The 17,841-nt window shown below is 45.8% G+C and overlaps 1 protein-coding gene across 3 annotated transcripts in view; it reads right to left on the bottom strand.

Moving 5' to 3' along the window:
* DCP1A (decapping mRNA 1A) overlaps positions 1-17,841 on the bottom strand; it is a 68,572-nt gene that overhangs the window by 35,030 nt on the left and 15,701 nt on the right. For all 3 annotated transcript variants that reach the window (XM_073574180.1, XM_073574177.1, XM_073574179.1), the window contains exon 4: positions 8,606-8,672. In XM_073574180.1, the coding sequence (XP_073430281.1) occupies positions 8,606-8,672 (67 nt within the window). The remainder of the gene's footprint in view (positions 1-8,605; positions 8,673-17,841) is intronic.

Genomic DNA, 17,841 nt, shown 5'->3' with positions numbered 1-17,841 from the left:
CTGTCCATGTTGTCTATCTGATCTAATACTGGAGATACTTGGTGCTGAGGTAAGAAAAAGAAAAAAACTTATACTGCCATCCACCCTGACTGATCTAATACTGCAGGTACCAGGTCCCGAGGTAAGAAGAATATGCTTACAACTGCTGTCCACCCTGTCTTTCTGATCTAATACTAGAGATACCAGACAGGGGAACTGAGCTAAGAAGCTGCTTATACTGCTGTTAATCATGTTTATCTCATTTAATACTGGAGATACCAGGGGTGCTGAGATAAGAGGAGGCTGCTCACACTGTGGTCTACCCTGCCTATCTGAGCTATTTATGGATATACCGGGGTGCTGGGGTAAGAAGAGGCTGCTCACACTGCTGTCCACCCTGTCTACAGTTGTGGCCAAAAGTATTGACACGTCTGCAATTCTGTCAGATAATACTCAGTTTCTTCCTGAAAATGATTGCGCAAACAAATTCTTTGTTATTATTATCTTCATTTAATTTGTCTTAAATGAAAAAAAAAAACAAAAAAAACAAACAAACACAAAAAGAGTTGTCCTAAAGCCAAATTGGATATAATTCCACACCAAACATAAAAAAAAGAGGATGGACAAAAGTATTGGCACTGTTCTAAAAATCATGTGATGCTTCTCTAATTTGTGTAATGAACAGCACCTGTAACTTACCTGTGGCACCTAACAGGTGTTGGCAATAACTAAATCACACTTGCAGCCAGTTGACATGGATTAAAGTTGACTCAACCTCTGTCCTGTGCCCTTGTGTGTACCACATTGGTCTTCTTTCTTTTCTCCATGCTCAAAGAACTGTCTGAGGACTTGAGAAACCAAATTGTGAGGAAGCATGAGCAATCTCAAGGCTACAAGTCCATCTCCAAAGACCTGAATGTTCCTGTGTCTACCGTGCGCAGTGTCATCAAGAAGTTTAAAGCCCATGGCACTGTGGCTAACCTCCCTAAATGTGGACGGAAAAGAAAAATTGACAAGAGATTTCAACGCAAGATTGTGCGGATGTTGGATAAAGAACCTCGACTAACATCCAAACAAGTTCAAGCTGCCCTGCAGTCCGAGGGTACAACAGTGTCAACCCGTACTATCCGTCGGCGTCTGAACGAAAAGGGACTGTATGGTATGTAAGGATTCGACTCGCTTAGGTGCAGCAGGAGACAAACATGAGGCACGTTCCTTTAAAATTTCACAGGGTTTATTACTCCATAAACCAGAGACAGCACATAAACAGTCCTTAGCTAGGCTGTGTTCCCTCAGATCCTGTGCACACAGGCCAGGGCAATGTCCAGAGCAGCGCTCTATCTGCAGCCGCAGACACAGGAAGGCTTCTCCTTCCTTGGAACCCAGATCACTTTCTGTAGTGTCCCACCTGGACACATGGAAGTCTGTCCACACTCTGCCAGACTCCCTCACAGTCTCTCTCACATGTGCTAAACACCTTAATTACATAGCCCTGTAACCACACCCATAGGTGAGGTATGGATCACATGGTCAGGACTTCACCACAGGTCCTGAACATACACATATCTTCAGGCAAAACGGAGTACAGTCCGCACCCAGTGCACTAAATGACATCTTTAGTGCTCATGTACACTATAGGCAAAATACTCCGGGTTGCATCGCAGGGAGCCTCCCTCCATGTGACATATCTCCCATTAACCATGCGATCACCTGTCACACCACATATCCCCCTCCTCTGCCTAAAGCCGTGGGGCTTGGCACTTTCTATTACTTGACCAGAGATCCTTATCGGTCGTCTCTGCCAGTCAAATCATCTATCAAAGTCACGCCCTGCTAGTGAACCCTTCAGTAGGCGTCCATTATCCGACTCGGTCTTGTTCTTTGATAAAGATGGGCCCCATGTCAGACCACCCGCATCCCCGGCGGTCAGTATGGTGTTGCGACTCCCTTGCCCTTATACCTCTTGTCTGGACTGACTCTTTGTCACCACCTCTTCTACAGGGTCTCCCGCCTAGGTCACTCAGCTCTGAGCTAACTGAGACATCACTACTCCCTCTTCCATCAGGCCACCTATTGTCCTCTCTCTGCTGGCCATTTCTCCTAAGGTCTATAAGGTCCCGAGAGCAGCCCTTCCATTTATCTCTATGTACTCTCTTTTCTCCAGCTTGAGGACTTCCAGTCTTTAGTGAACCTCTTTGCCTTTCTATACTGCGAGTTGAAGGAGGCGGCCATCTTTCCATTTCCTCCAGCTCTCTGATCTGCTTCCTCTCAAGTCTTAGCTGCTCTACTTCTTTCAGGTATGACACGCGATACTCCAGGAGCATCCGGATATTCCCATGGCTCTCCATGGACCCAACAACGAGGAATGGAACCATCCCATCTTCACCCTTGTCCTGGGCTTCGTCATCAGCCGGAATCCTCACTCTCATCACGCCAGACCTTTTCACCATGTCCTGCATCACTTTCCCAAACCTTCCGATGACTTTCCTCACCAGACCTCCGGGCACTTGAATGATGTCTTCTGCCATGCCCTGCTGACTTTGAACTTTCCTCGCACACTCTAGACATCGAGCGGCTTCTTTTTTTCCCAACAGGATCATCTGCCTTGTGCGGAGGCATTGTAGATGCATATCCCTCAGGATAGTAACCCGCTTCCTTGTGACTTCCTTAGATGACAGTATGACCAGCTGCTTAGTCTCTGGTGCCCAGATCACACTACATGCTTCTATAGCCTTCCTAAAGGCCTCATGCACACCTTCCTCAGCACAGGCTTCCTGCATGTCTTCTGGTACATCAATTACAACCTTAAAGGTCGTGGACTTGCTCTCATCCTGGACAGATGGCTCTGGGTTCCCTACGGACACTTCCCTCAAGATATCTGTCACGATCGGATGACTGTCTTGTGCAGCCCTTGGCTCACCATCTTCCTGAGATTTACAGTCTTCCAAGATGGGCTTTGGCAGTTCTGCCTTGCTATCAGTCGGGCACGGCCGCTGTACGTCTTCGCCCATCCACTTCTCCTGCAGAAGACCTTTTACTACTCCACTGAGTTCTTGCAGAACTTTATCTCACTCCTCTGCCAGGTAGCGACGCTCATCCTCTCTCCTGAGAATCTCCTGTTGATGCTTCTCTTGGGCCTCTCTGAGCACCTCCATATCTTCCAACAGGGTCTTGTTCATGGTTTTACAAGCTGGCAGGTGACCTCTGAGCTCAGAGACTTCCTTCTCCAGCTCATCCACTCTGTGCTCAGTCACTTGTCTCAATGCCTTGCCTGCCAAGAGCTCGGACTCTAGGTGGTGCAGCTGCTCCACCTGCGCGGAGTTGGCGACTTCCAGACTCACCACCTTCAGACACTCCCTCGCCAGCTGCTGACACATCTCTTCGCTCCCTTGCTCCAAGTCTCGTAGGTGCGCTTCTACCTGGTGCAAACTGTCATTACACTGGGTTCGTGCTTCTGTCTGAAACACTGTTCTCAGCCCTAGTGGTTGCTACTGGCAATAACATATTACAGTCACGCCTGGTACCTGTGTCAAACCCCACCGTATGGGAAACGCTCATGTTGCTCTCTGTTCGGGTGTCAGGTCCACTCTTTTTAATTACCACACCACTATCAGTCCCCCTGTGGTACCCGTCAGGTGACATCATGTCCGTAAGTGGGGCCGACGCACTGTTCTCTCTGGTCATGCTTAACTTAGGACTGTCAACCTTAGGAGGCGGACTTTTCACACCATTACCTCCCATACACATTATATCAACAGACACTTCTCCTTTTGTCCACCAGTCCCATAGGGCTTCTATGTCCCGCCCTATTACCATAGTATACTGTAAGTCTGGGTCTACTGTCACGACATGGTACGTGGAACTCTCAGTCGTGTCAATGTAGAGGTATGCTGTCAAAAGTTATTTATCGTCCCCACCAAAGCCATTCACTCTCGTCACCGTCCCAGGCGACACAGAACGTCCAGGAGTGGTTCTTAGCACAGAGACCGGACTCCCAGGGTCTAACAATCCCATCACCCGTTCTCCATCCAGCCAGAAGGAGCACTGTAGTGTCGGTTCACTGACCGAGCTACTCACAATCGTCTCATCTCCCAGCCCACCATCAGTCATATCACGAGACGTCAGGTCCGTAAGTTGGGCATATGTACTTTTTCTTCTGGTCAGTTCTACCTTTGACCTGTCCACGTCAGGAGCAGTCACTGTCTCCGTGTCCGCTGGCCCCACAGTCGAAGCATCTCCATCGTCCGACCAAACGTCATCAAACAGAACAAAGTCCCGGCCCCTCTCCCAGGCATAGACTAAGTCCCATGGTATCCCTCCCCTTTGGCACTCACCACCTTTGGTCCCCTCAAACAATACTCTGTCTATGGCGTAGTTCACCGTGACCCTCGTGTTTACAGCGCACCCTGACGTTTTTCTCGGACAGAGAGAAAACGAGAGGAGTTCCTGTCAGAGTCACCTGACTCTCTGATTCCAGCCGACCAAAGGCTCCTTCCCAGTGCAGCATCACTGTACATATCTGTGGCCCATCATTACTACCCGGAAAGGATATTCCACATTCTGAAAAAGACCTGCACATACACTGCGGTACTCCAGACGTACCTACTGAGTCACCCAGTGCTGTCACTTCTTCAAACTTGGCCCCTCTCTGGACCACCACCCCGCTTTGGGTTACTGCCCCCTCCCGGGACTCCACCACAATTTGGGTTACCACCCCAATTTGGGCCACCGCCCCCTTTTGGGACTCAACCCCTTTTCGGGATCTCTCCATGTATGTCCTGCAGAACCTCTTAGGCCACAGTTCACACAGTACAGTTTTTTTTTTTTCTTCAGGCTGGTACTGGCCCTTTAAGCACGACACCACTTCTTTCTGGCACTGCCTCAGCTCCTGCCGTCGCTCACAAGCAGCTGCTGGTGTCTCTGCAGCTCCTGCTGCGTCATCTTCGTGGACCCGCCGATCCACCGGAAGCCACTTGTCACCCTCAAAGATAATAAAAAAAAAAAAAAAAAAACAAAAAAAAAAAAAAAAAAAAACACAAAAGCGCGCCCATAGGGCCTTACCAGTGCAGGTATAATGGGTATAACGACATAATACAGGGTACTCACCCTTTATAGTTGTGTAAAGCCACAACTACTGTATCCGCTTAGACATTTGTAATAAAGCTGCAGCAGGATGGTGTAGACCAGTGGTCCCCAACTTTTTTTTGCACCAGGGACCGGTTTCAAGCAAGACAATTCTTCCATGGCCCGGCAGGGCGGGGATGGAGGTGTGGCAGGGGCGGGGCTTTGGTCATAAGGGGGCGTGGCTATGGACGCGGTTGTAGTGTAGCAGTGCATACTTATAATTAAATAACATTTATAATGTGACTCAACTCACCATAGGTTTTGAATGAGTGCTCCATCACCCCCATCCTTGCCTGCTCCATCACCCCATCATTGCCTTCACCCCATCACTCCCTTCTCCCCATCACTGCTGTCTCTCCATTATTGCCTTCACCCCATCACTCCCTTCACCCCATCACTGCCGTCTCTCCATCACTCCCTTCACCCCATCACTCCCTTCACCCCATCACCGCCGTCTCCCCATCACTGCCTACACCCCATCACTCCCTTCACCCCATCACTCCCTTCACCCCATCACTCCCTTCACCCCATCACTGCCGTCTCTCCATCATTGCCTTCACCCCATCACTGACGTCTCTCCATCACTCCCATCAATGCCTTCTCTCCATCACCCCCATCATGGCCTTCTCCCATCACCCCAGGCATCATGGCCTTCTCTCCCCATCACGGTCTTCTCCTCATGTCCCCATCTCCTCCAGGGCCAGGCTCCACCTACACAAACACACACACACACACACACACACACACACACACACACACACACATTATACATACATACATACACACACCACCTCTCTCCTCTCACCTGCCCGCCGCCTGCGCTTCCTCGCTCTGACACAGCAGCGGCGCGCTCCTCTCTGTGTCAGTCAGAGACAGGAAGCACGGGCGGCGGGCAGGAAGCTGGACGGGTCCTTGCAGCTCCGCTCCTGCTATTCCCTCTTGCAGGCAGCGGAGCTGCTTGGATCGCTCCCTGGCCGCCGCTACACTGCGCGCCGCCCCAGCCCCCGCTACGCCACTGACCGCCCCTGGCTCCCCTTGTGTCCGCGGACCGGCAAGGGCACTGCAGCGGCCCGGTGCTGGGCCGCGGACCGGCGGTTGGGGACCCCTGGTGTAGACAGACAGCATCTGCTACCAATGCTCAAAGAGGAAAAACACCAGGTCCCTGTGCTGCGAGACCTTCGTGACGCCCTCACCACAGCAAGCACTTTCAGGGTTTTTTTTGTTTGTTTTTTTTTGCAGAGAAACGAGGAAAAGGAAAAAAAAAAAAAAAAAAAAAAACACATGCACAGTCTCTCACTGACTCTGGTCAGTGCAACACGGATTCCTGTCCGTTACCTGCTGGTGTCAGCCACACAGGTTCTCGGGTACCTCTTCTCCTCATAGGCATCCCACAAATCTCCATACAGTCATTTCCTCGGACCTCGGTCAGTATTACTCACGATTTTCCATACCGTATGTGCTCCTGGGAATCGCTGCCCGCAGTCTGTCACCAATTGTAAGGATTTGACTCGCTTAGGTGCAGCGGGAGACAAACATGAGGCACGTTCCTTTAAAATTTCACAGGGTTTATTACTCCATAAACCAGAGACCGCACATAAACAGTCCTTAGCTAGGCTGTGTTCCCTCAGATCCTGTGCACACAGGCCAGGGCAATGTCCAGAGCAGCGCTCTATCTGCAGCCGCAGACACAGGAAGGCTTCTCCTTCCTTGGAACCCAGATCACTTTCTGTAGTGTCCCACCTGGACACATGGAAGTCTGTCCACACTCTGCCAGACTCCCTCACAGTCTCTCTCACATGTGCTAAACACCTTAATTACATAGCCCTGTAACCACACCCATAGATGAGGTATGGATCACATGAGCTGGTCACATGGTCAGGACTTCACCACAGGTCCTGAACATACACATATCTTCAGGCAAAACGGAGTACAGTCCGCACCCAGTGCACTAAATGACATCTTTAGTGCTCATGTACACGATAGGCAAAATACTCCGGGTTGCATCGCAGGGAGCATCCCTCCATGTGACATATCTCCCATTAACCATGCGATCACCGGTCACACCACAGGTAGGAGACCCAGGAAGACCCCACTTCTTACCCAGAGACATAAAAAAGCCAGGCTGGAGTTTGCCAAAACTTACCTGAAAAAGCCTAAAACGTTTTGGAAGAATGTTCTCTGGTCAGATGAGACAAAAGTAGAGCTTTTTGGGCAAAGGCATCAACATAGTGTTTACAGGAGAAAGAAAGAGGCATTCAAAGAAAAAAACACGGTCCCTACAGTCAAACATGGCGGAGGTTCCCTGATGTTTTGGGGTTGCTTTGCTGCCTCTGGCACTGGACTGCTTGACCGTGTGCATGGCATTATGAAGTCAGAAGACTACCAACAAATTTTGCAGCATAATGTAGGGCCCAGTGTGAGAAAGCTGGGTCTCCCTCAGAGGTCATGGGTCTTCCAGCAGGACAATGACCCAAAACACACTTCAAAAAGCACTAGAAAATGGTTTGAGAGAAAGCACTGGAGACTTCTAAGGTGGCGAGCAATGAGTCCAGACCTGAATCCCATAGAACACCTGTGGAGAGATCTAAAAATGGCAGTTTGGAGAAGGCACCCTTCTAATATCAGGGACCTGGAGCAGTTTGCCAAAGAAGAATGGTCTAAAATTCCAGCAGAGCATTGTAAGAAACTCATTGATGGTTACCGGAAGCGGTTGGTCGCAGTTATTTTGGCTAAAGGTTGTGCAACCAAGTATTAGGCTGAGGGTGCCAATACTTTTGTCTGGCCCATTTTTGGAGTTTTGTGTGAAATGATCAATGTTTTGCTTCATTCTCTTTTGTGTTTTTTCATTTAAGACAAATTAAATGAAGATAATAATACCAAAGAATTTGTGTTTGCAATCATTTTCAGGAAGAAGCTGAGTATTATCTGACAGAATTGCAGGGGTGTCAAGTACTTTTGGCCACAACTGTATCTGATCTAATACTGGAGGTACCAGGTCCTGAGATCAGAAGAATATATTGGGGTAAGAAGAATATACTAAGATAAGAATAGGGCAGGCCAGATTTTTTCAGTGTAACCAGAGTGTCCATATGAATGTTCTGTAAGTATTACCTCCCTAGATAAATGCAAATTTGTTTTTTTGGTATTTTTTAAGTGGTTGTCCATGAAATGGAATAGACAAAACATTGTCCAGTTTAGAAAACCTATTTTCATATATTCTAATGGGGAATGGTTGTAGTCCCAGGTCCAGATAGTCAGCTGTTGGCGAAAGCGGGGAGCATTTGCAAACCATCTCTCTCTCTCTAGAAGACGTGCCCCGCTTTAATATTTGTATCATCTCAGAACCCATTCACTTTGCCCTGTTGGTGGCGCTGCGATATTTCAATGAAGAAGCAAGACAGAAACTTGTAGATTGCCTCTGCTGAGCAGCATGGAAGAGTCACTTGAACCAGACCACCTTGTCTCAGATATCAAACTTTGGAGACTCAACAATCGTACTCACTGGGTCATCAGCTTTGCAATCCTCTGGCAGTCATGTGTGTCATAAAACCAGATACTGTAAATGGACACTGAAAGAGATAAAGACATATAAAAACATGAGATAAGCATTGCTATCATCCCTAATGTGCATCCTCCAACCACACCAGATAACGATAAACCACCAAGAAGCTGCACATTCCTACACCAAGAACACATGATAAGGGATACATTAGGGTTTGGGTTTTTTTTCTTTTTTTCACGCCTGTTAAAGACAACCCCTTAGGTAATGCATTGGAAGCACAAACCAAGGACAGACTCCCTCACTGCAGACAACTAAGCTCAAAACATTGTTTTGAGAGCAACCGGCAATGGGAAAGGTCAATCCGGTAGCTGCTTCTTGCCTGGCTAAAACATTCAGCACCTCCTAAAAAAGGTCCAGGATAGTGATGGCCAGTCTCAATGTGGGTAAAAATTAGAATTGAACTGATGAAAGACTGGCGATTTGGAGGCTCTGATGAACATTTACATTAGCGCGATACTTTATGTATGAGAAAGATTAACGTGAAAAACGCCTACAGAGAATGTCCAATATTTTTCACACTGGAATAACCATGTTGCAGTTAAAAATCATGCTTCCCCCTCCAATCAATCAAGGTTTTTGATATAACTTAAATGGGTTTCTGGATGGATTATGACTATAAACCGTGGTAGATTGAGGCACGAGAAGAAAAAAAAAAAAAAAAAAAAAAAAAAAAAAAGATCTTCGTAAGTGGGGACGTCTCGCTCGATTCACAGTGCCCAAAAACCAGGCAACACAAAGCAGAGTTTGACTGCACAATTGCAGCCAGGTAAGGTTTATTTTTTTCAGAAATTGTCCAGCATTTCACAGAAAATAGTTGGAAATGCCGTCCGTGGACTTCAGGAGAAGACTCGACTACTCCGATGCAGCCTCCAACCAGCTACTTCGTGCTCTACTTGATCGAAAGGACTCTCTCCTATGTGGGTATATGGGACACAGTCATCTCATGGGTATGTGGCCAGCTTAAGGCCTATGTTTAAAGTCCACCCCGTAAAAACTACCAACATATGAAGAATCTTGACCGGCGTTGTGAAAAGCTGGCAGGGGTTGCACCAGACATCTTTTCCCCCCCCCAATGGTGCCCAGTGGTCTTTTCGAACTACGCTCACTCTGAAACACTGCAGCGTTTCAGAGAGAAATATACCTGGCTGCAAACGGGACTGTGGTTTGGGCACCATGAATCGAGTAACAAGTTCCCTTTAAGAAGGACTAAACTGAATGAAGACCCCTTTGCAGTTTGGACTGCCATAGGAGTCAGAATATTCCAGTGCCTAAGTGAAGTGTGAGCGCACCGGTAAAGGGATTATGTCATCTTGTCTTATAGATGTCCTCCCTCTCTACGTCAGCAACTCTTAGGCTGTGTGCCCACGTTGCATTTTTTTATACGTTTCCACCGCGTTTTTCCAGCAGCGGAAACGCTTTAAAAAAAACTATACTAAAACGCATCCCATGCAATCCTATGGGATTCCGCAGTTTCTGTGTCAATGCTGCAGATTATTCCGTTGCGGAATCGCATAGCGGTAAAATCCGCAGCATGGTCATTATTTCTGCAGAACCGCAGCAATTCCGCTGCCATAGGATTGCATTGAAATGCTCACTTTACGCATGTGAGATTCTCCTCCAGGCCCTGGGTACCATATCCCTGTTAAAAATATAAAAAAAAAAAATAAAATAGAGATATACTTACCCTCCGTCGGTCCCCAGACTCTTCCCGCCCCTCAATGGCGCTGTCTGCAACTTCCGTTCCCAGGGATGCAGTGCACAAATGACCTCTGATGACGTAGCGGTCTTGCGTGATGCTATGTCATCAGAGGTCATTCGCGCACTGCATCCCTGGGAAAAGAAGTTGCCGACAGCGCCGATGAGGGGCGGGAGGATTCCGGGGGCCGACGGAGTGTAAGTATCTCTATTTTTTAATTTTTTTTTAATTATTTTTAACATTCTTTTACTATTGAGGCTGCATAGGCGGCCTCAATAGTAAAAAGTTGGTCACACTCGTCAAACACTATGCTTGACAAGTGTGACCAACCTGTCAATCACTTTTCCAAGCAATGCTTCAAAACGCTTGGAAAAGCGCAAGCATTCTGCAAGCTAAAAACACTTGCAAAATGCTTGTGTTTTGTGGGAAAATGCACGCGAATTCCGCATGCGTTTTACCCACGGCAGGGAGTTTTGGAAATGCTGCAGACATTTTCGCATCATTTCTGCAACGTGGGCACTTAGCCTTACACTGGTGGACCTGATCCGGCCAATTTGTGTTCGGTGATTGACTGATCGATCCAGCCAGTCACCTTGGACACTTACAATTTACAAGAATGCATGCACCATCGGATCTGTAGTGGCGCCTCTGAACAGTACGTGTATTACCACCATCTACCTATTCCATTCCAAGCTTCTCTTCTGGACACCAGGTGAGAACTGCTCCATTTTTTGGGGGGTCCAAGAATGTGGAGAAGCTTCTATCCTTCCAATAGATTTACAGTTTTCTGCAGGTATTTTCTTACTTTTACAAGTAAGGAGTTACTAAATTAGCTCATCATGGGATTCATTTGGATAGCGCTGGGCAGCTCGCCTGATCTAACAGAAAGGCGTAACTAATAGGCTGGTAACCTGGATGCTGTGCATTGCCATAGTGTGAGCAGCGCCGCATACAAGTCTTCATTGTGCATTAATATGCCAAGCAACCGCGCCCTCCATGCATTGGTAGGATGTGAGCCGTTGTCTCATCGGTATTCTTGCACCTGTGTTGCCGCCATCTTAACTATATAGGTCCACTGCATTTGTTTGGAGGCCTGGGCAGGTAAGCATCTCTGCCTTTTTTTGTCTTATTTTCAGGATTGGGAAGATTTTCCATATTGTTCTGGTATCCTGATACAATATTTATTTTCCTGAAGGACCAATGTAACTTGCGGTTGCACGTAACAAGGGAGAGCTGAGGGCAACAATCTGACCCTTTATTTCTGGTGTCTTCTTCACGTGTACAGAATCTCAGCTTGCGAGCTGCCATCGTACCGAGTGATGACGTTGTGAAAACAATGAGGCTGAGAAGTCTCTACACAAAAGAAGACTATTACAGATCACATAAGGTGACAAGATATTCCTCTGCTCTAACACAAAGCCCTCGGCCATGGCTGATCGGCAACATCCAGACCTACAACCCAAATCCAACTTCAAGTTGCTAGTAAGGTCATGCTCAGATTAGATGAAAGTCGGCAAAACCCTACAATTTTAGAGGTATCGGCCTGTGTGTATGGAGGCCTTCAGACTCTCCTCCAACAGAACATGTCAAGATCACGCAGCCGGAATTACACCGCTTGACCCTTTTGTTTTCAGAAGAGATAATCCACTGCCCCTCTCACAATGAAAAATTGTCAAAGCTCGGATGAGTGATTATCTGTATGGGTAAGTCGAGAGTTAGCCATCAGCCAAATGTAAGGCTGGCCGTTGTCCAATGGGCATGACCAGCTTAAGGCCCTTGTTTGATGTCCATCCCAGAAAAGCGTCCAACATTTTACGATTAACAGAGTTCCCCATAAAAATTAGACTGACATCAGTCAAACCTGCCAATTTCGGCTGAAGGTTTCATGTGTAGGGGGGCTCCAGATTCTCTTCTGACAGATATCTAAAGAGAAAAAGGATCCAGTGTGATAATCCGATGACAGGAGCGCTAACTATGTTTGGAGGAGTCGAGAGATTGAACCATGGTTGGGCCTTTTGATCCTTCAACTGGGAGCAGGGGCATTCATTGGCCATACACTATATTGGCATCCATTTAGCAGATATGCATCCGTGCTATGGGTATAACATAAGCTCCTCAATTTTTCATGATGCATTTGTTTGACAGATGCCACCAAAGATCACTGGTGGTTGAAGCTGCATTATCTATCCTACTCACTGAATCAGCTGTGGTGATGACGGGGGTGGGTGAATATAATATATTGATAATATCTATATACAGTGACTTGCAAAAGTATTCGGCCCCCTGGAACTTTTCAACCTTTTCCCACATATCATGCTTCAAACAAAGATACCAAATGTACATTTTTGGTGAAGAATCAACAACAAGTGGGACACAGTTGTGAAGTTGAACGAAATTTATTGGCTATTTTAAATTTTTGTGGAAATTCAAAAACTGAAAAGTGGGGCGTGCAATATTATTTGGCCCCTTTAACTCAATACTTTGTTGCACCACCTTTTTGCTGCGATTACAGCTGCAAGTCGCTTGGGGTATGTCTCTATCAGTTTTGTACATCGAGAGACTGAAATTCTTGCCCATGCTTCCTTGGCAAACAGCTCGAGCTCAGTGAGGTTTGATGGAGATCGTTTGTGAACAGCAGTTTTCAGCTCTTTCCACAGATTCTCAATTGGATTCAGGTCTGGACTGTGACTTGGACATTCTAACACCAGGATATGTTTATTTGTCAACCATTCCATTGTAGATTTTGCTTTATGTTTGGGATCATTGTCTTGTTGGAAGACAAATCTCCATCCCAGTCTCAGGTCTTTTGCAGACTCCAACAGGTTTTCTTCAAGAATGGTCCTGTATTTGGCTCCATCCATCTTCCCATCAATTTTAACCATCTTCCCTGTCCCTGCTAAAGAAAAGCAGGCCCAAACCATGATGCTGCCACCACCATGTTTGACAGTGGGGATGGTGTGTTCAGGGTGATGAGCAGTGTTGCCTTTACACCAAACATATCGTTTGGCATTGTTGCCAAAAAGTTCGATTTTGGTTTCATCTGACCAGAGCACCTTCTTCCACATGTTTGGTGTGTCTCCCAGGTGGCTTGTTGCAAACTTTAAACGACACTTTTTATGGATAGCTTTCTTCTTGCCTCTCTTCCATAAAGGCCAGATTTGTGCAATGTATGACTGATTGTTGTCCTATGGACAGACTATCCCACCTCAGCTGTAGATCTCTGCAGTTCATCCAGAGTGATCATGGGCCTCTTGGCTGCATCTCTGATCAGTCTTCACTTTGTTTGAGATGAAAGTTTGGAGGGACGGCCGGGTCTTGGTAGATTTGCAGTGGTGTGATACTCCTATTTCAATATGATCGCTTGCACAGTGCTCCTTGGGATGTTTAAAATTTTGGAAATCATTTTGTATCCAAATCCAGCTTTAAACTTCTCCACAACAGTATCACGGACCTGCCTGATGTGTTCCTTGGTCTTCATGATGCTCTCTGTGCTTCAAACAGAACCCTGAGACTATCACAGAGCAGGTGCATTTATACGGAGACTTGATTACACACAGGTGGATTATATTTATCATTAGTCATTTAGGACAACATTGGATCATTCAGAGATCCACAATGAACTTCTGGAGTGAGTTTGGTGCACTGAAAGTAAAGGGGCTGAATAAAATTGCACGCCCCACTTTTCAGTTTTTGAATTTCCACAAAAATGTAAAAATAACCAATAAATTTCGTTCAACTTCACAATTGTGTCCCACTTGTCGTTGATTCTTCATCAAAATTTCACATTTGGTATCTTTATGTTTGAAGCATGATATGTGGGAAAAGGTTGAAAATTTCCAGGGGGTCGAATACTTACGCAAGGCACTGTATATCCATCCATCTATCTATACACACTCCCATGAAGGCTATTTATTTGCACGTACACAAAATACTCAAAATACTGAAAAAAAGTCAGTAAAAATATTGTACATTGACAGTTCCAGATTTAAAACAATATAAGGCATTTTGATGGTCCTGTATGAAAATATTCCACTTAGCCCAAATGGCAAAAATTGTCAAACCACCAAAAAGAGTAATACCAAAATAAAAATGGCTGCTACGCCTTTTGAAGAATTTGGCGAAAAAAATAAAAACAAGTACCCGAAAAAAATCACAAGACAAAACGAAAAAAGGTACAAAAAAAATGCAAATTGTGGAATTGGACCCTAACCTTTTAGCAAATATAAAAAAAAAAAAAAAAAAAAACCTTTTTTGTATGCCAAAATGTAATAAATATACATTAGCAATACAGATACAATGAGTGTGTGTGCACGCGTGCAAGTGTAAGTCATATTTTGCCTGTTGGGACAGGGACAACTGGATGATTGCCCATACAGGGACCTGGAGAATGACAAACACGAAAATAGCGCCATTACTGAGCAGGACTTTACCATGAGATACATATGCTGACGGTTTCCTTATGTGGATAATTACTGCACAAAGTGTCTGTTTAGCGGGCAGAATACAGTATTTCACATCTCCGTTAGTTGAAAGGGGGAAATAAAAAAAAAAATAAAAAAAAAGACGAAGAACGCAAAGCGATGGCTTAATGGGCAGCAAGATAATGAATGCCAGGAGCTGACTAGCTAAGCCCAGAACTAGATCCCCAATCGTCATTTGTCTGCCAACATTGGAGGGCTCCTTCTGTGCTGCTGGCAGGGAGTCATACAAATTCCAGCAGAAGCCTGCAATGTCAGAGAATTTACAGCGACAATGCACACACAGAAGAGCCACCGTGTGAAGCGCTCATGCACGACCTATACAATCATTCTGGCCGCTTTCTGGATAAATCCACATGTGAAATGAGCAACTATATAAACAAAGAGACGTCCGGCTCGCCAGCAATTCTGTGCAAGGAAAAAAGCGTGCATGAGAATATAGCATTACTGCGCAATAGTCTGCAAACCGCTGTGCAAGGTGTGCTGCCTGGGTTACACGGAAATCGGACAGCTTGCATGCGTGATCCAGGGGCTATCCGCACAGGACGGCCGGAGGACTCTCTGGTCCTTTAAATGTTGCTGGATCAGTGAATGACAAGCAGCTTCCGATTGCTCTTCAAAAAGAGGTTCTGCAGCAGTTTTGTTCTAAATTGTAAGGCAACAAAGGATGGCCACTATCTAGACAATCCCTTTTAAAATTAGATTAAAAACACATGTGACATGCACAAATGTGAACAAGTCGGTCGGACAGTGTTCACACCACCCACTGACTGAAACACAAAAAGAAAACACAGAATGACAAAATGTGCAGAAATTCCCTGCAGTAACAAATATGACAGTAATCAGCAAGTGCTGGTAAAAAGATGGCAACAATTACAGGGTATTTAGTCGATACTTTTTTTTGCAAAAAAAATGTATACCAAGCTACTCCACCTCGTCAAGGTAACCCTTAATGGAGCAGTCCCTATCTAATGTATTTAAAACCTGAACATATGAACAGTGTCTAAATGAACAGGATTCAGACAGGCGCTCCCTTTTAAAATTTGGTATATATAAATAACACCTCCCACACCGGCGCTGTTCCAGCGATCTCACGGGGATTGGCGGGATATTGTTATGCCAGGTGAGCACTGTAGCCACTAGGATGTTGGACTCTCACTTCCTACGGAGCAACCTAGGATAAGTGGAAGAAGAGAAGCAGCAGCCCAATAGCGGCCGTTGATTAGCTTCAGGGATCACATGACAATGTCAAGCAAGCCCTGGGAGACGCGGCTCCGACAACGCTGAAATGGCATTAGCGTAGGACGGGGAAGTATATATTTAACTTTACAAAGGACACTACTTCATTAACCCCTTTAACTTCCTTGGATTTCCATAACCAATATAGAAGACACAAGACATTACAGTAACAAAAATATTACGCTATATTTAGTTTTACTTCCTAGAGCCGGATAAAAGATCTCTATGTGCAGAGTCTCCGGAGCAGCTAACAAAAATCCATCTCCTCGGCTGTGTGCTGATATGCATTTCATACAGACATGGAAAATTCATTGAGGGGAAAACTATTCCACGTTATCAAATGGAAAAAGGAATGGTGTGTTCCAATACACTTACCAGTATCAAGCACAAATGACTATCAGAGGAGAGAAACCAGGAGGGTAGACAGATTTTATTAAAATAAAGTCATTAGAGAAGTGTGGCTGGATAGCAGGTATGTGTCACCAAGGTGCCCGGCCTTGGTGATGTAGGTCACAGAAGAGAGTGATCCAGTAATAAACAGCTTACTGAGAGGATATTTAGTGGACCGTATTTTCGGTCCGGGGTTTAGGAATGACCAAAAGAGATTGAGTGGGAAAGATCGCTCCCATACACGCCAGCTCAGGTCTTGCAGGTCCTATAAAAAGGCATCTGGGTTGGCTCAGGCTCGAGTTTAAAAGAGACCACAATTGCTGACCAAACTGAAGGCGGGACCGTATTGTACCTTTGCCTGCCCAGTGGAACCACTGTTTTTCTAGTTATTCGTACAAGCTGAGAAAAGGACGTTTTCTTTCATTTGAGCGCTGTTGAAGTGTAAGATGGATAATAAACCCAAGACTGTTTAACACAAGTGCCTGTGTGTACCCAAACGGCTACCAGAAAGACTGAATCCCTACAGAAGAGTGTGTGCGCAACGTTCATACAAGGGCAGACTTTCTGCTGGACTTTTTTTTGGATAAACCTGCAGGAAAAAAAAAAAAGTCCACACCCAATCACAATACTAATACAACTTGTAATGTAACCACAGGACCATCAGGGGTATATCCACTGGAACCTAAACCGTTCTCTCTCTGGATCTGTGGGTCATTTTAATTCCTCTCTGAATGCATTAAAGTCATTGGTCCGTACACTTTTAGGAGGCGAACAAGACAATAGCAGCAAAGATAGCGTCCGATACCCATTAGTGACACCTCTATATCTAAACCCGAACCCATGAAAGTCCCAAACTTCATCACTCATCTACTCAACCTAAGAATACGTACTAACAAGGTCTTTTAGGAATATGAGAAGCCAAGACATTTCAGGACACAACTGCGTCTCTTGTTCTGAAACATTGGCGTTTTTTGGTTATTTGGGGGAGGGGGGGGAATGTCTCTTCTAATTTCTTACACTTGTATGGTATAAGCTAGGAAGTGGAAGCCACCTGAAGATTGTACCGGTCACTTCTAAAGGCTTTGCATCTTTGGAAACCTGAAACTGTTAAAAGCAGATCATAAGTCTGAAAATATCCACAGTAAATCGTTTTTACATACAACTGCATATGTTCATTCTTTTTAACTGTTATTTAGCCCTTTAACTACGTGGGACACGGGGTGTCCTGGCCTGAAAAAAAAAAAAAAAAAAAGACACTGTGTGCACATACACATAAGGCTTCCTCAACCTCGGTCCTTGAGAATTCTTGATCAGGAACAGGTTGCCACATTAGACAGCACATTTGAGAGTAAGGCTACGTTCACACGTTGCGT

This window comes from Dendrobates tinctorius, unplaced genomic scaffold (genome assembly GCF_039654945.1).
Source record: "Dendrobates tinctorius isolate UK_male_01 unplaced genomic scaffold, ASM3965494v1 ptg000038l, whole genome shotgun sequence".
NCBI lineage: Eukaryota > Metazoa > Chordata > Amphibia > Anura > Dendrobatidae > Dendrobates > Dendrobates tinctorius.
This window is presented reverse-complemented; position numbering and strand designations above follow the sequence as displayed.